The sequence below is a fragment of the Pholcus phalangioides genome, unplaced genomic scaffold (genome assembly GCF_987345545.1).
Source record: "Pholcus phalangioides strain wild (caught in Gottingen) unplaced genomic scaffold, Ppha-v1.0 ptg000039l_1, whole genome shotgun sequence".
In the NCBI taxonomy this organism is placed as follows: domain Eukaryota; kingdom Metazoa; phylum Arthropoda; class Arachnida; order Araneae; family Pholcidae; genus Pholcus; species Pholcus phalangioides.
The window spans coordinates 24724951-24748915 of NW_028301625.1; the positions used below are offsets into that span (position 1 = coordinate 24724951).

General features: G+C 37.1%; 1 protein-coding gene across 1 annotated transcript; it reads left to right on the top strand.

The window, feature by feature from the left end:
- The first annotated feature begins 140 nt into the window (after positions 1-140).
- LOC149065743 (uncharacterized) lies at positions 141-21662 on the top strand. The gene is made up of 6 exons (XM_089253594.1): positions 141-249; positions 14806-15094; positions 15318-15698; positions 17410-17738; positions 19153-19567; positions 20675-21662. Exons 2-6 carry the CDS (start codon positions 14823-14825, stop codon positions 20814-20816), a joined length of 1539 nt encoding a protein of 512 aa, XP_089109720.1. The 5' UTR covers positions 141-249; positions 14806-14822; the 3' UTR covers positions 20817-21662.
- Positions 21663-23965: the final 2303 nt, after the last annotated feature.

Genomic DNA, 23965 nt, shown 5'->3' on the forward strand with positions numbered 1-23965 from the left:
TTATGAACTTAAAATCTGGTTCCGTTCTAAGGGCAACGATCCATGAGCTACAATATTTACCAGACATGATAATACGTTTCAACAGTATCTCATTTGAATACTGAGGTCAGATATAGTAGCTGGAGGACAGTTTTGCTCGGAGCGCCTCCATTTCTTGGCCGATTACGATAGTGTCATCAAAAGTATCTCCGGCCATCTTCAAGGAATCTCTGGATTAGTAGAACTGTATTCGACTGGTTCAATTGATCGGTAAGCCTCCCTCTTCTCCTAAATGGAATGCTCTGTTAATAATATAGTACGCATAATATATTCATTAAAATTTATAAAAGAAATTTCTGTTGCAAAAATTTCCGAGCGTTCTTATAATGGAAAATTTTGCTCATTGTTAGCAGAGAAATCACAATACCAAATCAATTAGTATTTTTCGGTTTATCAAAAAAAAATTTAAAGCTCTCATAGTGGATGTTTTACAATTTTTTGACTATTTTGTACGCGTAAATTAATTTAAATTTTCCGTTGTATCAACTGCTACATTAATCATATATTCAAATTTTTCTATTGTCTAATAAACAATCACTTCTTTCGCATGGAAACAAAGATTGCAGTTTCGTAATTATCTTTTATAATGACACACAATTCAGTCTTTTCATTGTTAGAATGAGAATACCTAAGTTCTAATTGTGTAGTGAAATACAATTGGTAATTCTTTGTTTTTCGGGGACCTTTTCATAAAGACAACATATTCCATTATTGTTATCCATTGAAACATGCTCATATACAAATATTTTCACACACATAACTAATAAGAATATTAGCTGCTCATAATTCAATGATCAAGGTAAGTGAAACAGTTCCACACGATTGAAAGTCAACATATTGTATTATATTATATCAACTATATTCTTAAATCATGCATTATAGATTCTGCTGAGGGTCGCAGAGCCTGTAGCTTATGTAAATTGGGAATATTAGCTGATGAGTGGAGATGGCTAATAATTTCTTATACATTATAGGTTTCGTTAAGCACCAGGAAAACAGTGCATTTAGAACGCTTTTATATTTGTCATATTAACTCCTTCGAAAAATATTATAAACTTTCATTCAGAAGAGTTTCTTCCTTCTGGCTATCAAAATTCCTGGCTTGAAAAGTCCTTCACAAGTTTCTATTTTGTAATCTTTGTTTTAATAATACGCGTAGTTGTCAGTATCAAGACTACTTTGCCAAAATATTCGCTAGTATTGGTATTCACTTCATATTGAAAATCGATGGCTAATTTCCACTCCAAAAATAAGTACTGTACAATTCTTCCAAAAACCTTTAAAAATATACCTTCTGTAATCAATTCTGAAAATAGCACTGAAAAGCTGGCTAAAATTGAATTTATTACACAACAAAAATTTAAATCATAATAATTATTATCATATATCATATTACATAGCGATAAGCCAAAGAATACTTATAGGTTTAAAAACTTTTATTTATTACTTCATAAAGAAGCCATGTGAGTAAGTATTAAATGTGTTTTTTGGTGCATAAATTCAGAAAATCAAACAGGGATAAACATGATGAAAAGTTTTAAATTTTATCAGTTAACACCATAGATATTTTGCGCATTGCGAAGGTTTTATTTGGCTGGAATTTAAACTCTCGGACCGATTCCGAAAATTTGAAAAGAGGAATCTCGTCAACTTTTTGCCACTAACCAATCGGGAAAAAAAAATTTTGCTCATTTAATGGAAAAATGTTTTATGCTTAAAAAATGTCCACTCATTTATGTATAATTTCATATATTACTCTCTCACGTAAGAAGAAATAACAATTTTTCAAAAAATACAGTTTATTATGTTAAAAATATATTTATACACGTACAGCTTTTTTTTGCATCAAAAAAAAAATCAAAGCATAGCTATTTTGGTGTTTGTCTTCACAATAGGTTTTCACGGCTTACGTAATTTTTGAAATGATCGGTTTTTTAATAGATACTGTTGCATAGAAAAAATTTAACAAAATTATAACGTTTTTTTCGTCTGTCTAAAATTTAAAACTTAGAGGATTCATAAAAAATATACGGAAAATTTTGGATAATAATGGGAAACTGGATGATATATATATAGTGAAGACACATTACCATTAACTTACTATTACCCTCTCTTTTTCTGAAAATATTTATGTCGTTGCTGTTTTTTCACTTTTTGTCTGAATCTGTTCTGACTGTGCTAGTTTGTGAGTGCCCTGAGTTGCGCTTTTTCTTAACTGCCTTCATTGAGTCAAAATGTTCCCATACATGACCACTTTGGCTTTATGAAAGAGCCAGGTATCTCTGTTAATGAAATGAGCATTAGAATTAGCTAGAAATTTTCCTGTGATACGGAATATTGTCATGATGTAGAATGAAACCAATTGTTCAGGTCGTTTATTATTTTCGTCTTCTCTGGCTAGTGAAAAAAATCACGGTATGGCTGTACCATTCATTTTACAAAGGATTCAAAATTGTTGGTACAAACTCCCAAAAGAAGTATTTGTTTTCATAGAATAGAGGTCGAATCGCAATAGCCAAGACCGTAGAGGATGTTTTTTTTGTGAAGTGTATAACACCACTTTACAAGAGAAGCAAATATCACATTTTACTCAAGGATTGGCAGCACTATATGATATCAACCATCTGGGGTTACACGTGGTTTCACCATGTTGAAGCAGGTTTATTTTCACCGTAAAAAATGGAGAATTACTTAAACAGTGCATTTCTACTCTGGGTACGAGACGATGTGCTCATCGCATGGCTCTCCCCCCCCCCGCCCCGCCGCCCCCCCCGATCTCTCCTCTCTCGTTTGTTGTTGTTTATTTATTCAATTTATGCTTTTATTTTATTTATTTATTTATTTTTTTGTTTGGCCATCTCCTGAATATTGTGTGTTTGATGAAATTGAAGCGTTTGATGGCCCCGTCTCTCCCGAAATAAGTTACAATGACGTGTCTATTGCAGTGTTTGCTCCTTAACAATTCATATTCGACCAGACACTTCGTGAAGAAAAACTTGATGTGTGTTGTATCACACCTTAAAGTTTGTACGAATAGTTTTAGGCTGCTCGTCCCACTGAAAACGATTAGAAGCGATAAACAAGTCACGCGCAGTCGCCTGTGTTCGCAAGACTTATCCCATTTACACGGAAAGTAAGAAAATGTCCTCCACTGCAAACGATCTCGAGCGAGTGACAGCTGTAGACGAGCGACAAATCCCACCAAATGGGGATCATACGCTTCTTGCCGTTTCTGCGTAAGTATAGTGTACGGTTGTTCACTTTTTTTCCTGCAATTCGGGCAGTTTTTTTTTCTCCTTTGGTCTCTCTCTCTCTCTCTCTCCTTCCTTTCCCGCGTGAATACGGAAGCTGAAAAATACCGTTCATGCAATAGTAAGTACTAATCGATTAACTTTTATTACTTATTTATTCACAACACGAATGCATTCTCCGAGTTTATGCCAGATGTCTCATTAAATATATACTTGATAAATACAGGTCCTCTGGATCCATTTCTCAGCAATTTTAGTTTGCGGCCATTCAAATAATACGTCTTTACGTCTCGTATTAATTATACGAGTCAGCATTGATGGGGGAGAGGGTTTTCGATTTGCTGACTTTTGATGACAAGGGGGGGGGGGCTGGATAATGTTTGATTATTATTTTATACTTATTTTTGTAAAAATGTTCAGTTTATCACTCTATGTAGTCCTAAATTGTTTTTATTTTTGAGTCATAAATTTAATTACCGCAATGCAGATTGTGTATTTATGTATATTGGTAGAAGTTTATCTTACTAACACCATTTTGAACATTAACACCGGAACCTAAGGATTTAGGGTGCTTGCCCCCCCCCAATAAACTTTCTTAGAGGGCTTAGCCCCCCTCCCCCAAGAATTAATGGATACAAAACATAATTGTATTATACAATGCATGTCCCACATGTGAACGATCCTAAATCCCAAACACATGGGACGTCCAGCAGCTACGCCCAAAGATGAAAGACGGAACAGAAACGCAATGAACAGAAAGTCATCACAATTATTTTAACAGTGCCTATCATACTAAATATAGGTTTGGCATAAGCAAAGAATTGTTTAAAAGTTGGAGAAAACTTCTTTGATTAAAAAATGAAATAGAATTTCTTCAATTTTTGAAAAGCCTTCGCATGCCACTACTGATACCATGGCGTGCCACGGGTTGGCTACCCCTGTTTTAGATAATAGGAGTACTGGGAAATTACTCAGGCTTTATTTAGTAACGCTGGGAGGAGACATGGGAGTTTTCGATGCTAGGAGGAGTACTTGAAAGCAGTGTTTCTCAACCGCTGGGCCGTGACATCAATCACACTGTAAGATAATTGATAAGGTGTCTGTAATAATTAATTTGCCGTTTTAATTAGTTAATTAGTGTGATGTTAGTTAATAATCATATATGTGTAATCAGTATAGTATATAATTAATTTTTTATATTACCTCAATTTGAATTTACTAAGCCGTGGTATCAGAAAGGGTGAGAACCACTACTTTAAAAAGATCCACTTGATTTTAATTATCACTGTCAATTAATGGCATTCTCCCACGTGTTGGAGCCGGGTCCCTATGATAGGATATTTGACGGGTTAACGTTCCAGCATTTTTCGCTATCCCCTGTGAAGTGAATTTGCAATGTAAAAAAACAACAATAACTAGATAATAAAAAAAACATACCGGGCCCTCGGGCTTTAGTTCTGCGAGCCTCCCCCATATGAGGGACATGATTAATGACCGTTTCGGGTAATAGTGTTTATTTCTCACCGTCCAAAATGGCTTCGTATGTCGCACGTTATTCATTATACAGTGCAAAAGATATTTGTTTCGATATGAATTTTTGTATAGCAACTTATTGAGTTGTATTTTGTGCACTAAGATTTGCCATATTATGTGATATCAATCCTATACACATGATGTTTTTGTTTCGCAAATAAGTTACCGAGGTCCAATTCAACTCTCAAAAAATATTGTGAACATATATATTCGTGACATTAGCTGTTCTACCTTTTCTCGTCAACTCGACTGATCGACATATATTCACGGAAGCAAAATTACTGAAATTTTCGATTCACAGAACATACAGGGGTGTCCATTTTTATTGTTGCTCAAAAGCAAATTCCTTATCCGTTAGTCTGGGGAAATCTTTCAATTACAAAAACTGGTGCAAACGTTGTCTGACATTATTCCTTGTAGCCGTTAAAGTAAAAATTTACAGAGTTAAAACTTAAACCCATAAGGTTTACGAGCCGTCGTAAATCGTTGGCTATAAAAACATACTTTCAATTAGAAAATGTATTCAAATGACGTGCCCACACACACATATTAGATTTATGCAAGGGGATGACGTCACTCTCAGCTACCATACGAAGGTTTTTAACAACTGGCTGTTGCGAAGATATATTTTGGAAAGAGAAAATTCAACTGCCCCTGCGGGGAATCGAACCCACGCCCTAGACCAATAGACTACAGAGGCACCGAATCCTTTCAATCTTTCCTTGGACGTGGGTTCGATTCCCCGTAGGGGCAGTTGAATTTTCTCTCTTTCCAAAATATATCTTCACAACATTAAATACCTTCGCATATTAGATTTGTCATTCATTTTACTAAGAGCCGTATACGTACCGAGATACAAAATTTATTGTTGTATTTTTTATGTCCCCCTGTTCTCTAAATTTCAGTTAGAACGAATGTTGTTGCCCTGTTTCTTTTGAGTTCAATAAAAAAATCTTTCCATGTTTCCAAATTTAATATCCGCTGAGATATTTGAATTCAAAAATCACTGAAAATGAAGGAGAGAGAAAAACACCCTATGAAGCGTAGAATGAGCTTGTCCGTTAGTTAATGCGGCTCTTTCCCGTATTTTCAGTAATTTTTGAATTCAAATATCTCCGCGAATATTGCACATAGAAACATAGTTTTTTAAGAGACAGGGCAATAACTTTCTGATTGGAAGTGAGAGGACAGAGGGAACGTGTAAAAATTAAATTTTGTATCTTGATACATGTACAACCCTTAATACAATAAAAAAACATCTAAAATGAGCACTTTATTTGAACATTTTTTTCTAATTGAAAGTATGTTCATATAACCAACTGCTCACGAGTAATTTGAGCTGCAACCGACTTAAGTTTTCACTCTGTATATATATCCGGGACATTAGCTGTTCTACTTTTTCTCGTCAATCTGACTGATCGACATATATTCACAGGAGCAAAAATACTGAAATTTTCAATTCACAGAACATACAGGGATATCCATTTTCACAGTTGCTCAAAAGCTATTCCTTAACCGTTAGTCTTGAAAGAAACTTTCAATCACAAGAACTGTTGCAAATGTTGTCTAACATTATTCCTCGAAGTAGTTCAAGTGAAAATATACACTAATGAAAAATTTAAAAAATTCAAATTTTTATTTGAATCCGCTGCAAAATATACAAGTTTCATAATTGTCCTCTTCTTCTCACGATCCTTTTATTAAAATGCCTTCACTCTTTTGAATTTTTTTCTATTGACTTTATCCACTTTCTTCTCGTTGCTGCTGCTTTCATATTTTTATAAGTAAATGTTGAAAATATTTATCTGGGGTCTCTTATGTTACAGCACAAGCTCATTAGGGAAGGTGCGAGCAGCATAGACGTTTTCCCGTTTTTTGTTTTGAATCTTTTTTGAGATGTTGATGCCTCTTTGGTAGCATATTCTATGACGGCCTAATAACTTTCTTGCTGCTGCTTCTGAACCAAGGAACTCTTTGAGCTTTTAATTTTTTCCCCAAGTGTTTATTTTGGGAACATGATTTAAACTATAACACACCAGGTAGTACCCGGTTTTGCCGCACACTGGCATTCACGAAACAAAATGGCACAATTTTGCCTTTTGTGATGACTTCGATTTTCTTCTGTTGTATTTAAATGTTACTTGCAAAATAACGAATGACACGATTATGTTTCTTCAAACATTTAGCAGATTATGCATGTAATATAAAGCACAAAATTGAATTATTTTTACTTAAAGACTTGAAAAATTTTGAAAAAACCACATAGTAACCACCCACTCCCCTATCTTAGTTCAAATTTCTTCAATGGCTGTAGAGCAGTAATTTGCATGCTTTCGGGTGGATCGCAGCACTGGATTCGGAGATAATGCCCTACCTGGTTTTGCCCCATTCTCCCCCACAGTTGTTTGATTATAATTTTTCTACTTTTTTTTTTCTACTTTTATTACGCATACTGAAAGTATATCAAAAGCTATTGTGATTGATCGTTCATATCGTTTGATGAGAATGTGTGAGCCCAACACAAAAGATGATACATGAAAACATTTTTCCACCCATCTCGTATTTCAAAATTAGCAGAGCGTTCTCCTTTGAACTTTGTGTTACTTTCAAGATATATCATTTCTCATTTTGTTGCGTATAATCTGTTTAGTCAGTGCTTTTTTTTTCCGCCTTTTATTTCCGTTGGACAAGGACACCATATTGTCCTGCATCAGTGACTGCATATGGTTTTACCCATCAAGAGGCATACGTTCAACGATGCGGTCGAAAATGACACCATTTTTTTTTCGCGTTAATTCTCAGAGTAGTTCATCGTTCCGTAAGAGACAGCAAAAGAGGGCTGTGGTGATTTTTTTTTTGTCGAGCTCTTGACCTTCTAGGTGCAAGGTGCGTATCGAAGCACTTAACGCTGAAACTTATTAAGATTGCGGATTACATAGCGGAAACACTAGGATGGGGGAAGTGAGAAAAAGGAATCAGTAGTGGAAAATCTTTTGTACGTGGATATACTTCGTTAAAATGTTAGAGCTCAAGAGAAATCTCGGCACGTTTTTACCCCCGCTAAGTTTCCTATCTGGAATTGACTGAGTATTCCAACGAACCACTTCGTCATTCTTCGATACGAACGATTCACTCGGATAATTCCTACTCAATTGAAACGTAAGTGTGGGAGAAATAACATTTTTATAATTTAGCGCTATAGAAAAAAAGAATGGATAACCTTCAGATAGATGTTTCTAGGTCCCGCTCTTTGCTGCCTTAGGTTCATCAAGGATCATTACTGTTGTATCATTTTCCTCAAAAACACTTCCTACTCGAGATGGAAAATTGTCTTTCGCCATTGTCGAACGAGAAAATTTGAGCAAGATCAACCAGATAAACCCTCATATGAATACAATCCAAATGCACTCTAATTTTTCTATCCCAAAAGAAAAAAGAAGGCAACGTGAAATGCATATGTTTCTCGAATATATATAGGGTGGTCAAAAAAATAATTTTGCCGATATAAGAGTCCCTAGCGGCAGCAAAAATTAGCGAATGTGAATGCAATTCCAGATGTAGGTGTTTTAAAGTTCGCGCTCTGGAATGAAGAGAAAAACGAAATCCCGACTGTCGTGGTTACGGTCACAGCAACAGAATTTCGAAAAATTCGAATGGCAACATATGCTTTTATGCATTGCTAAGTGATTGTCGCAGTAAAAAACCATGAATGTGTCGTTAGAACGATACGTGTAGCCTCATAAACGGCGGCACAGGACGAAGACAAAGAAAGAAGATCTCGCCAAGGGGTTGGTACCCTAACTCCTCGTTGGGGGAACCTCCGGCGGCAGTAATATGATCAGCATTGATTTTTTGTTAAAGCATGTTTCTTTTTCTGCTTGTAGCGCCGGTATTTATCATGCTAAAGATACCGTTCTAACGCCATTCGTAGTTTTTACTGCGTCGATGACACTTTTAAATGCATAAAATTGTGTTGTCGTTTGAATTTTTCGAAATTTTGTTGCTGTAATCGTAACCTAAGAGCTAGGTTTTGGTTTCTCTTTTCATACTCTGAAACACCTGTATCCGGAATTTCATTCGCATTCGTTGATTTTTGTGGCCGCTACGGGCTTGCATATCGGCAAAACTATTATATGACCACCCTGTATGTAGAGAATTTGGAAAATTAGACATCAGCTTTAGTTATTAGGAAATTTTTCACGCTTATTCTCACGACTAAAAATGCATAAGAGGATTTCATTTGTACATCGCGCGATCAACTTCCAAAATCGAAAACATATTTTTATGTAAAGCTAAGATTTTATTAACAGAAGTGGTAAGAAATAAAGCTAGGGTTAAAAAACTTTGGTCTGAAATTTCTCCCTCTTTATCAAAAAAAAAAAAACGTTTAAAAATATACTCTGCATCAATATAATATTGTTACAATCATTCTACACATTATGAAAATGCGGTAACTAAGTCTTTGCTTAAAAAATGCTTTGCCACAAAATGTAACAAAACGTTTCATTCAAAGTAAAAACAAGTAGTTTTTTTAGCATTATTTTCTCTGCTTCTTTTAGGGAGAATTTCTTTCAGGAAATGATTATGATTCAGATAAATGTTTTAATTGCTTGTCAATTAATATGACAACTAAAAGTCATATAGAGCAATTTTAAAAGACTACAACTTGGTAACTAGTTAGCCATAATGCCTTAAATTCTGAAATTTAAAAAAAAGAAACCAAAAAAGTGAATACCAGTACTAGCGAATATTTTCGCAAAGTAGTCTTGATACTGACAACTACGCGTATTATTAAAACGAAGATTACAAAACAGAAACTTGTGAAGGACTTTTCAAGCCAGAAATTTTGATAGCCAGAAGGAAGAAACTCTTCTGAATGAAAGTTTATAAAATCGTACTAGTACCAGTATTATTCGAAAAAATAATTTTGAAGAGTAATTTCACTCCTTTCCAAAATTTTAAGAGGTGTTTATTAATGAAAAACGGAGAAATAACTCCATTAAACATATACAGGGTTTCTCAGCATCAGGTTTACAAACTTCTAGGAAGGGTAGGTTCACGACTCGGAGTCACATAGCAATGCATGGTTGGAAATTCTTCCCTGATGCGGTAGGATCCACAGAAAACCCCAGCCAGAAATGAAAAAAGACCACGTAAAAGAACACGCGTTTTAATAATAAACATGCATCGAAAAAGTAACAGGGGTCAAAGGTGTTCAAAGTGTCATCCACTAGTTGTAATGCACGTCTCACATCTCAGGCGCATTGAATTTCGAACATTCTGGAAGATTCCGGGCATGTGTAGGACTTCCCTGCAATATAGGTAACAAGTTCCTCAGTGCTGGCAACAAGGGTGTCACACACCATGTCTTGATATGCCTCCAGTCGGGGGGACTCCGAAAGAAGTAATCAAGGCATGATAGGTCCGACGATGGAGTAGGCCAAAATGCGGCCCGGAACCACCGCTCCCACATAACGCCATCTAATGCATCAGGAAAGCATTTGCGACCCAGCAATGCTATGTGATTCCGAGTTGTCTAGGTGTAACATCAGTGCAGTATAAAAATAATAATGATCTATGAACGCAACATTAATGTAAATAATTTGTGCAGAGTGAGCCTAACCGTTACCTTGACCTGTTATATGTAGCACTGGCTTTCGCCGCATCCACTTCATCTTAGCAGCTCATCAAGATGCTTTTAACTTAAAAATTAGCTATATGCTTATTTTTTTAAATACGCACAGAAAAAAAATGAGCCGAACCGATACATCTTAACAACATTGAAAATCATCATTTAGGTTCTGCAGTTGCCACCGGCAATCGCTTTTTGCAAATTGTGAAAATTCATAGTCTTCTTTCAGTATTTTCTAATTTAAAAGATGTATTATATTTTAATATTAAAAGAAATTATATAATATGCTAAATACGTATTTTTATATATTTTAAAATTCGATTGTGTGTATTCTGATTCGATAGATAGAATAAATTTAAAAGATAGAAGATAGATGGCATGATCAGTATCAGCGGGTACTTTTTTTTTTCAAGCAGCCAGAGGAAGCATAATATGCTAAACCTGTGTAACAATCATCCCCTTTCTCCCTTCATCATGTTTCTAACAATGTTATCTCTTGAAGGCGCGGTTGGAACTTGTCACGCAATCTTCATATTTGGAAAAATGTACGGTGACTACATGACCCGTATTTTATGGGACACATTATTTTTAATCAACGCTTCCAAAATTATTTCTTTTGTAATTTTATCAAATTCATTTGATTAAAAGTGAATTCAATGGTATTAAGTTTTGGTATCAAATCCATTAAAAGAATTGGACTTAAAATTTTCTAGGGCGGTGCACGCCTTTACGCCTTCTTCAGTAGTTTAATCACAGACTATAGGCATTTCTAAACAAGACTTGAAAAATATCGTTTTAGATGGATTCGTCGTTATATCGAGTATCGTAAATTAATAACCGGGACAAACAAGCGTCTCGAAAGAACTGTTCGGTATAGTATATTTATTAGCGAAAAACCGGGACTTTCCCAGTTTTCCGGGTCACCTGGCCACCCTAGACAGGAATTTTCTTTCGGTTATGATCAACCCTACACAAAACTAAACATATATTTAATGTAGTAGTGGTTCCAGTGGCGTACGCAGGATTTTCTCGAGGGGGGCGGTATCTTTATTTTCGTTCCACGGCAGGGGATTCGTTTTTTATCACACAAAAAACACTATAATCTCGATTCGTTAGGGGTTACGACAGTGGTTGCTTCGTCCTATAAAGTATGATCCACCGCCGTCTTAACACGCGGACCCACCGGGCATGACTCGGGAACCTCGTGATAATCTGGATATAATTTTCGAAAGTTAGCATGTGTGTGTGTATAGGCATACGCAGAATTTTCTCAAGGGGGGTTTCAAATATTTTTTCTTCTCAAGGGGTGTGTCCAAGTTTTTTCCTTCAAAATCACACTATAAACTCGGCTTGAGGGGGTTAGAACCCCCTGTGTGTGTGTGTGTGTGTGTGTGTGTGTGTGTGTGTGTGTGTGTGTGTGTGTGTGTGTGTGTGTGTGTGTGTGTGTGTGTGTGTGTGTGTGTGTGTGGATTCGACTGGGGGCTCCCGCACTGTCTCCTTAGGAGACGTAAGTAGTTCATCCAGATGGACGTGACGTGAGCCACAGTGGTGGAGGAGAAACTGTACGTAAACTGATAGGCAGGTATTTCTAGTTAGGTGGGGGCTCAGAAAAATCACTTTGCCCGGAGGCGTAATTACAATCCCTACTTTCCTAGTAACACAGGAAGCATTAGTACGCCGGTGATTGGTTACTGCGAGCAAAAAAGCTAGCAAGACGTCGCGAGAGGCGGAGTTTGGGGCGAAACTGAATTTCAAAGTTCATTGATGAAAAATGAAAGCATTTTTTATTGAACCAGTAAATGATAGGTGGGCGCTCGCTCCGCGAGCCGTTACTATTGTCTTCTCGATGCACGTGAACCGCATTTGATTAAATCAGAAACAAAAATAGAAACATTTTTTATTGAATCAGTAAATGATAGCTGGGCGCTCGCTCCGCGAGCCGTTACTATTGTCTTCTCGATGCACGTGAACCGCATTTGATTAAATCAGAAACAAAAATAGAAACATTTTTTAGTAAATCAGTAAATGTCAGCAAAGATGGAAAAAAATGTGGATGGGTTTTAGAGGTAATCGAACATACAACCTTCGGTACGTGAGTCTCGTGCTATAACCATTACTCCAACGGTAAGGGTCGGATTCAAGTACAAATAAATGTATCTATTGTTAAACGTCGCCAGCAAAAATTTCACCATGAGTGACGTATTGCTTCATCACTCATTTCGGCCAATCACGATGTGCTAAATTTCTACTATGTAGCTAGAAATGTAGAGATTGTTTATATAAGAACTGCCCGGGGAGAGGGCCCTAAGATGCTTTTAAGATAGCCCTGCTATGATCTTACCTTTTTCTTCATACATTCGGCTCGTCGTTTCTGTCTTTAATTTGTGCAATATCACCATATTTATTTTCATAATTTTATTCACTTGCTCAAGTAAGAGTTATTAAATAATGACGATTATTCTGAAGAAACTGAAAGCTTTTACAAATGATTATGTTTATGCACCAATCAACGACGATTCTATGAGTTTCTATCCTCATCAACGTTCTCCTAAACGAGAAAAAGATCCTTGGAATTTTGGATTCAACCCAGAGGGAATGATGGATAAAAAGGATTTCTACGAAGGCTACTGTTTAAAAAAATTGTGGAATTGCTTGTAATCCTCAAAAGTGATCTTTTCGTATCAGTGAATACCGAGAAGTTTTTCTATTCATGTAAATTTCATAGTACAGTCATCAAATACACTCATGTCCATAAATTGAGGATAATGCTAGCTCCGGCAAATAAAGGTTCAGAAACAAAACAAACGTTACTTATTCATAAAGCCCATTTATTAAACAAAAGATAAAGAACAAAGACGATAGTGTATGTATGATACCATTCATAAAAACTACGATTTTTGCTCCCTGGAGCAATTGTAAAAAATATCTCCTTTACAAAAACTTACTATTACATGGTTGGTATGATGGTTAATACATTGTATGTCTCCCATGCGATGAAATACAGTCCGTACAACGCCTAGGCATGCTGAGTATCAAATTATCGATCTGATCTTGGGGAAGATTACTCCACTCAGCAAGCAATGCTCTCCGAAGTTCCGGTACACATGTAGGAGGTGGTTGACGGGCTGCAACTCGTCGGCCAAGCATGTCCCACACATGCTCTATCGGATTCACGTCAGGTGAGAATGCTGGCCATTCCATACGGGTTATATCCTCAGATTCAAGGCATTCGTTTACGATGTTTGCTCGGTGAGGACGGGCGTTGTCATCCATAAACACAAATTCTGCGCCCATGGCACCCCTAAACAAACGTACATGTTGTTCCAGAATGATGTTCCGATAAATTTGGGCTTTCATGGTTCCGGTTTGAACATGCAGAACTATTCTGGAACCCAGTATAATTCCACCCCAAACGAGCAATGCTGCACCACCGTAACGGTGTCGTTCAATGATGTTGTCTTGGTGGTAACGGTTACTTGGCGTTCTCCATATGAAAGTCCGACGTGAATCAGATTGCAAGCTAAACTTGGACTCGTCGGAAAACATCACACAAGCCCACTGTGACGATGTCCACATTGCATGTTCTCTACTCCAGGCTAATCGCTGCCGACAGTGAGTTGCCGTGAGCGGAACACGTCTGACAGGCCTGCGAGCATATAGACCAATATCTTCCAAACGTCTGTACACGGTTTGCCTTGAAACTGTGGTACCCGTGGCTGCAGATAGCTGACGAGACCGGTCGGATGCTGTGCTCCGTCTGCTTCTTTTGGCAGTTACTGCCAAATACCGGTCTTCATTCGGCGTTGTAACTCGGGGGCGACCTGTACTGTAACGTCTACTGACATTTCCGTTATCTTGGAATCGTTGCCAAAGCCTAGAGATGACACTTTGGGCAATTCCAAGTTCCTCGGATACTTCCATCTGAGTACGCCCACATTCCAGGCGGCCGATAATTCTACCACGTAAAAAATCATCTACATGCGTCCTCTGTGTCATAACTATTCGCTTATGGCACTGACCGCCTTACAGAACTCTTGTGAACAATTTCACTTCTTTGCCACCATTCCTTATATACCCCCCTCTTACACTCTCGTCATTGTGACGTACTATCGGCATCATCTGGTGGCTTCCTGTAATTTGCATATCATTCTTGAAGATGTGTGTGATAATTCTACAGGTGAAATTTTTACTTTAGATTTCGATTTCCGTGCGATTCTGAATTATCCTTAATTTATGGACATGAGTGTAATTGAAATGAACAGAAAGTGATTACTAAAGTGATTTTGATTTGAATTTTTCCATTTTCAATCTCAGGGACTTATGTATTGCGGTTTCGTTCTGTCTTTGCAGTTTTATAGTCACATCTAATGGGAATTGTGGTGAAGATTTCGTCGAAATGCATCTTGTTTCATTTCATTGTTATTGTTTTCACCTTTGTCAAAAGTTCGAGAACAAATTACACAACTCACAAGAATGAAAGCTTTAGTCATATCCCTTGGAATATATTGTTAGATCCGAGCTTCACGAGTCACAAAGTAGCTTCTTCTGCAACTACGAATCAAGTCGTTTACTCGCCACCTCATTATGGACAGTCTTCGAAGAACCATCGGTTTCCAAGCAGCACCGTTCCATCAGTATCGTACGATTTGAATTTTTTCACATCTAATTTTATTTAGTTATAGTGCAAATTTAATTAATTTAATCAAAATTTGCACACAGATCATATAGTTTATCAATTCATAGACCCGTTCTCATAGTTTTATTAGACAAATAACGTTCTATACACGGACATTATCAAGTGCTGTGAATCTCTGAAAATTTTTGAAAAATTTATACTATACATTTTATGCTTTTTATTACAGGTACAACAGTCAAAGATATTATGAGCAGTTTCCTTTCTATATTAATAATACGATAAACACAGCAGAACCACCAACAAAATATTCGATATATCTACCAGGCAATTCACAACTTGCCGAAAAAGCAGATGATTATAATAGATTCCACTCTAAACCTACGCACAAGTACAGAGATTCATCTTTTCACCCACCATATCAACACAATGAATTCATTAGCAGCGGCCAAGGAAAGAATACGTTCAATTTCCCTGGAAAGGTGAATATCGGTCCCTATTCATATGAAAACCAGAAAATCTCTCAACACAGCAACGACTTTGCGGTATCCACAGCAGATATAAGACCGATCACACGAAGGCCGCCGGAGCATTCTGGAAATAAACACAGGTAGGATGACGGAACGTGCGCTATATCACTCTTCGCTGTTCATACAAAGTACGAAAAACTAGATACAAAACAGAGAAGAATGAAGTTCAGAAAAAACTCTCACTCCCTGTGGGGAACCCGAACCACCAACCTCTCGCAGTCCGGGCGAACACTCCACTGTTAAACTACAGTGGGCTGACATTTTCTTCCCTTAGAGCGTATATGTGCACTGAATAGGACTGCGCACGGACAGGCTTCTCACTCACAAGAAAAGGGTCCGAAGGTGTCGTCCTCAAAAAATTAAGTGCATACCTCCCACCTGGAAACACAAAAGACAAAAAAAACTTGCGGTGGAATGCAATTGATAAAGCCGTAAAAAACTAATAAAAATGCTATTCAACGCCTATGGTGCTCCCTGGCGATATCTATAAAAACTTCTTTTCCTTTCTTTCCTCCAGCTTCTCTGATCTGTGTGTGTGGGACTAGTTATTTCTCTTTTTTTCTCTTTTTCTTTGTCTGTGATGTACTTGATCATGTGTTGTTTGAATGACATCACTCTAACACTCTAGGGTTGCTATATTTTTTAATTCATTCTTGGCTTCTGTTGGCGTTCAAAATATCAATTTTACCTCTTTTTTTTTTTCTTTTTTTTTTTTGAGTGACCCAAAATTATACCGCAATTTTTTCACATTTTTTGTGCATATTTCAGTGAGTGGAAAATCAGTGGTAATTTTTATAAAACTTTCTGAAGACGTCAACTGGGGACCCTTTCCTTGTCAGCTATGCAATCGCAAATGTCAAGAAAAATTATTCAATTCACTTCAGTTGAATTGGGTTACAACGACCTCGATTGAAACGACACCTTGGTTATAACGTCAATAATTAGCAGTTATAGCTGATTCCCATGATATGAATAGTTTTAGTGAACCTTACATATAACATCAATGAAACGCAATGACGTCCTCGACTATAACAACTTATTATTTGTCGTTATTTCCATACAATTCATCATGATTAATGTGGTAATTTGACACGTATACGGTGGTAGGATTCTACGCAGAGGCAATTGAATTTACTTTCGTAACTTCATCCATCTCCGCTTAATATCCAGTCTTTCGTACTGTGCGTGAACCGTGTGTGGTCCGTGTTGTGAACCAAACGTTACGTTTGTTTGGTTCACAACACGGACATGCACATTTCAACATGTACCAATTCGTTAGAAGTTCCGCAGAGGAATATGGATGAGGTGCATGTGCGATTTAGTAGTAGTAGTCTTTCGTACATCGTACTGGTAGAATGAGTTATAAGACGATCACACACGATTTTGTGTAATTTAAAAATGTCCAAGATATCAAGTTTATTCAACATAATTTTCATGAGGCTTTGTTCAACATAATTTTACTTGTAATCTCGATTCGCTCAATCCGATTCATTCAACTGAGCAATCAAATAACAGTGTGTGTTTAAATAATTTCGCGAGATGAAAATGGCTGATAACTTCTATTAATGTTTCTGCGTGAAATTCTTTCTCGCTGTAATTTCACTACAAATTGGAAACCAACGTGAAAGAAATGGACAAAAACTTAAAAAATTAGTAACCCCCTCCTTTACATTAATTGAAACTATCTCGAATTAATGCTTGTTTTAAAAATTTTGCATTGGTTCAAAGATAAATCTTGTTTTATTATCATTTCACATGTTCGAGATCTTTCTCTTTCTCTTTTTTTTGAAGAAGGCCAGATTACATAAATGATGATTATTCTGAAGAAACTGAAAGCTTGTACAATGATTATGATTATGCACCAATAAATGACGATTCTCCGAGTTTCTATCCTGATCATCGTCCACCTAAACGGAAAAATGATCCATGGAATTTTGGATTCAACCCAGAGGGAATGATGGATAAAGCGAAAGACTTGTTACGAGGAAATAGTCGACAAAAATCTAAATTTTCTACTGCATCAACGAACTACTACCAAGAGCATCAGGTACCAACCAAAAACTTAGTGAACTATGAGCCATATGACTCATCAAAATTTTACACCCAAGAGGAAGACACTGGTGAGTGCTAATGTTTATATAAGAATAACATAAGCCATGAGTATTAATCAGAAGAAACCCGAGATTTTACTGCATACTGTGTATAAATATCTGTCAAAACTTTGCTATGCTTACACGTGTATTTTAGAAATTGCAATTACTCATAAAAATACAACGTAAGAGCTCAATCTGGTATTTCACTTCAAGACCAACTTAACAGGTAAATATTTTATTTGTATTTATCCCTTCTCGACTAATCCCAAGCTGAGTTCGTGCACGCGTTTTCGATGCTGACATATCCCAAGTGCAGTGGTGGCCCGAGTTGAACAATTATGCAACAGGGTTTGGTCCAAATTACAATGTGAAGTGAGTCGTTTCTGCCAAAAGGGAACATATCCACCTTATGTAAGAATAGATAAATTTGCCTTATACTGTATATATATATATATATATATAATACTCAAAAAAATCACCAAAGAAGTGAGACTATTGGATCGTATTGTATAACTACATTTTCTAATAATAATAATTAACTCTTATTGTATTTTCCTCTCAGTAATATTTTCCAAAGTGGTTTCTCTTGCTGGTTTCATGAATTTTCTACTCATTTCGTCAACGATCTTGGTGGTGAACCCCTTGTCTTTAACAATTGTTAACGTGTTCAATCACTTCGGTATTTTTATTCAAAAGGGAACATAACAAAGCAATTTTCCTACTTGCGATAAGGGATTTTTTTTTCAAAATTATACATTTTTCAGAAGCACTTTCAAAGTGGACACCTATGGAACCGAAAATTGTCCGCTAACGAAGAGTGTCCGTTAATGGATATTACAATACATTAAGTCTTGTCGACATAAATTTAAAAAAAGTGTCCGTTTGTGCAAGTGTCCGCTAACGGGAGTGTCCGTTATGGGGAGGGGGTTACACTGATCGTTTTTTATGTTATACACGAGTGAGAAGTAAGGGTACCTTACTTGGCTAGGTAAAACCTTCTGGATTCAACGGGTGGCGTAAAAATTTCCAATTTTTCGACTTATTTCAGACTTATCCAGCTCTATTTTTGATCAAAAGGTAACACATTTGTACTAATTTTCTTTCAAAAAGGAACATTTCCGAAATTTGAATGTAGATAACTCCCTTCATTGTTGATCAAGAAATATAATACTTAAATATTCTTATATCACTCCCTTATGCTACCTGTTGGGCTATTTTCTACTTTTGTAAAGCAGTCCATTCCGAAGAAAAAGGTTTTCCTTCTACTGTAAATTTAGCAAAAGTTGAAATGTTCCCTTTTGAAAATAAGGCTTCTTTTCAATTGTAAACAACATGACCGATACATGTACTTAAGTTTCATTTTTGTGGAAATATTTCTTCTGTTTTTTTCCGTGAACATTCATTTTGTCTTATAATTTTGTATCACGCTTTATTTCTCCAGGAATGAAATATCCCAAAGACGAATACTACGCTGCACAGGGTCTTGATTATGATCATTTCTCTGATGGCTACGGGGACTTGAACTTCGAACCTTCACCTCATTATGCTCAAAAGAAGAAATCATCTAAGTTTGGCCCTCTGGCATTTGCTCTAGGCTTGTTACCGTTAGGTCTCCTGTTGGCTTCTTTAGTACCAACTGTTGTAACGATTCCAGTAACTACAGCAGTCGCTACGGGCAGAAGAAAACGTCGCAGCTTGCAATTTGTTAATCCGGTCCTCGAAACCATCGAGAAATTCGGCGTTCACTCATTAGAAGATCCACTCTGCTTACAAAGACTATTCTGTAGTGTTGTAGTTCAAGGAAAAGAAGAAAGATCGTCTATAGTTCAAAAGTTTTACTACAGAGCAGCTAAAAGGTACGTAATTTCTTTTCTGAAAAGTTAGATTATTAGTTAATTGATGTATATAGGAGTGTATTTTTCAATGGTTTTTTACAAGTGGCCCGATAAATCGAATTTCTATGAGTCGAGAGCCTGGTCTCGAAAGTTTACTCGTTATAAGACAATAATTAACCAAAAAACAGTTAATTACTACAATTAATTATACACTATTTATATGGTTATTAGCTAATATCACAATAATTGACTAATTAAAAGTGATCAACAAATTATTACAGACATCTTGGTCCGTAAGATTTATTACCTCAATTACTATTATCTTACAGCATATATGCTCAACCCAAGACCCACGGGCCAAATGTGGCCCGCGATCTAAAACCTAATTTTGTAAAAATGAACTAAATGGCATATTACCAGATCACTTAAGTGGTCCGTGGCACATTTACAGATGATTTTAGTGGCCCGCGGCCCATTCTCACTTCAATTAATGGTCCGCGGCACATTTGCAAATTATTTAATTGGACTACGGAACATTCCCAGATCTCCTAAGTGACCTGGGGCGCTGTTCCAGACCACTTAAGTGGCCCGCGGTATATTCTCATTCCAATTATGTGGCCCACGGTACATTCTCACTTCAATTATGTGGCCCACGGTACATTCTCACTTCAATTATGTGGTCCACGGTACATTTCTAGATCAATTAAGCATCCTGCGATGAATTTACAGATTACTTAAGCAGCCCACGGCACATTTCCATCATTTCAGTGGACCGCGACCAGTTTTCAAATCAATGAAGTGGCCCGCACTCCTCGAAAGGTTGAGCACCCTTGTCTTACAGTACTGGCTGACGTCACGGCTCGGTACTGGGCCGTGGCAATACCTCTTAAAGCAGAACACCTTCTTTAGAAGATATTGGCCGTGGACTGGCGGTTGAGAAACAAGGCTGTAGAGCGTAGAGCAAAGCATTCGTATACTATTGTAGTATTAGCTACTTTCTTCCAGTCATCTCAGGAATATTTAATATGTCCTAATTTAAATTACAATATACCATTAGCTTTTTTTTTAGCATGTAAATTTTAGATGTCTCAAAATACTAATGCGTGTGTTGTTTTTTCCATATTCAAGCCTTAACGAGTCCTTAGCTGATCACTGGGGTTTGAAGATGCTTCTGCGAGCCGTGAAGCGAGATCGATGTGAATTTTTTCCTTGTGCAACAGTTTCTCGACAGAAGACGCAGTCGAACAATATCTCAACGAAACCAGCGTGAACACATTCTCCACGTTTGCAACGAACATGTGAAAAACAGAATAATGAAAACTCTTAAAGGCGCGTATACACTAACGCTCCGATCTTGCAACGCACGACCCCCTGCAGCGGTTCTAATCCGCTCGTGGGTTCACAAATTCTCTTTGTGTTCCTTTCTTTCCTTTGTGTTCGTTGAAAAACCGATTCCAAGTGGGTCCAGTGAAAACAGCTCAAGAATCGCTCACAACACCGTACAAATTACTGAACAACCAATTGCGAATGCTTTCATTGCATGATCCGCGCGCTAGTGTATACGCGCCTTAAGGAACCGTGTTTGAATCGTTTGTCTCTTCTCAGTAGCATCGTATGATACTATTATAAACAAGTAGCATTTTATGAATTTGGAACCAACTGAAGTATACAGAGTGTCCTGTAAGTGCTAACGCGGCCTTCATCTCATCAACCGCCTGTCGTAGAGGTATGATTCCTAGTTTAAAAAATGCTGAAAAGGTGTTCAAAAATTACCCTGTACCAGTTTTAAGACTGAGAATATACAGTGTGTCACAAAATAAAAATCTAAATTTTTATACGGTCTCATTGTTCTCTAACTTCCAATTAGAAAGTTGTTGCCCTGTCTTTTCTGAGCCCAACAGAAAAAATCCCATGTTTTTAATTGCAATATTCACTGAGATATTTTTATTCAAAAATCGGAGAAAAGTTGGGAAATAACAGCGAAAACTAACGGACAGTGACACACACAACAACGCTCCTTTCCCTCATTTCCCAACTTTTCTCCAATTTTTGCATTCGAATATCATTAAGAATATTGCAGTTAAAAACATGGGGTCTGTTTTGTTGGATTCAGAAAAAACAGGGCAACAACTTTCTAATTGAAAGTTAGAGAACAGGGGGAACTGTATAAAAATTTAGATTTTTTTATTTTTATTACACACTGTATTTTCACTCTCAAGACTGATACAGAGTAATTTTTGAACACATTTGGAGCATTTTTTAAACTGAAATCATACCTCTACGACAAATGGATGAGATAAAGGCCGCATTAGCATGTAAAGGACACCCTGTATTATATTGAACAACCATTGCATGCATTCATTTCTTGCCGAAAACATTGCTTGTAAAAGCTGTGATAAAGAATGGCATTAAACATATGAAAACAATTTTCTCATGAGAAATATGTTTCTTTTCTTTTGTTGTTGTTTGCGTGCTTGCATACATGTAAATAAGCAGCACACATGATGCGAATAAGTTTCGTTACGATCACGAACGAAATATATTGTTCAAACTCCAGTGGAATTTATATAGTTCAGTTCTCTGTTGTTTTTCCTCCCTCCTCAATATCGCGAAGCTTTATTGTAACCCTATGAACCTAAGGTGTTTTTTTCCTACTCGGTATTTTCATACTGCTGTTCCTGATTTTCCCCAAATATAATGTATTTTTTACTATACGGGGTGCAACTAAACTGATGGTCAGAACTGTAAGTGGTGATAGAACTCGTCGAGACAAATAACTTTCACCATACAATGTGGGGTCGGAAAACAAGAAGCGAGAGGGTGCTTTCTATATGATCTATCCATATTGGAAATGAAAAGCATCTTTAAATTCCTCTTTGACGCAAGATGAGACACATATGCTATTTCCACAGCAATAGCTTAATATTGAAATCTCAAATCTAGAGAAATTAATATTATTGCAAACCACGTTAATGCTGAGTCTTTGAAATGAGATGTCACAAAATTTCCGTAAAGTAATCCCAATGCTTCCTTAACAGTATCATAGGCTCCAGAGGCTTACGCGGGTTGGAGCCCCATATCCCTCAAATGGCGATTTGGAAATTAAACTATTTTCGTAAAAAAAAGTTAAAATATCGATATGAAATACCTTTGTATCTTACCGAATAAATATCTGTTAAATTAAAATGCTTTTTTGCAGGTTAGTAACTCAAAATTTGCCTGTAAAGGTTTCTTGTGCCCCTCGAAAGCTGAACCCCGTTGCTGCACCCTGTGTACGCTATTATACAAATACAAATACAAATACAACGCCACAACAGGCAAATTGCCCAACGAGGTGGCTAGCCCCTCGAGAAGAGCGATTTTTCCGAAGCCCCCATCTAACTAAAAATTCCGGCCTTCCAATTTGCATACTTACTCTCGGAAATTGTAACCAGATCTAATTGTCACGAGACCTTTTCTGCACTTAAAATCCTCGAGGCGTGCCCGGAAGACCCATGTGTCGAGAAGACACCGAATAAGCCAAGTTCTACAGAATAAGGGCATGAACTTAAAACTTGCAGATTCTACGGGCAGGGGCGGCTCGAGCTTATCCGCCACCCAGGTGCAAAGCATCATGTGGCGCCCCTAAAGACGACCCTGGTGGGAGGCTGACAAGGCTATAGCCCAGGGAACCATGGGATTAAACCTACTGTATTTTGTTTTTAGAAGAAAGTTGCACAACATTTTTTTACAGAGAAAATTAGCGTGACCATACATCCCGCTTTTGAAGAAAAAGTTTCGTTTTCAAGAGTTGTCTTACTTTTTTTTTCGTCTGGAATTATTTTATAATTCATGATTATGCCAGATAACTCAATCCACAAAACAGCATTTATATTCATGAGCCATCATCACTTATCCTGTAAAGATGATGTATAACGAGACGATTTTTATTGAGAAATTTATTTCAATGGCGTTTCTCTCTCTCTCTGGTGCTTCAGGGACCGAGCAAGTGAGAAGCCGAATTATTTCCTTTGCGTTTACTTGGTTGTTCCGGTAAAATTACTGTTTGAGAGCACCGAAATGCACACTTGCTTCTTGTAATATATATTATTTTTTTTGTTTCTGATATTACCGTCCCAGTCCGTCTTTTTCCTCAAGTTTGCTCAACACCTCCGTTGTCAGCGTATGGCTCAAAAGCGTGATGTCATGTGAATTGTTACTGTTGGAACCTCCGCCCGGGTGTACCGCACCCCTTGCACCCTCGCTTAAGTCGCCCCTGCCTAAGGGTATACTCGTATATGGATCATAAGTGGATCGACTGTGCAGTTTGATCCATCGTAAAAGCAAAAGAAATGCTATCAGATCTAGATTGCAAACGAACTCGAAAATGTATCTGAAAGAAAAGGTAGCTGATAATGGTGGTTAATCAAAAATAAGGTA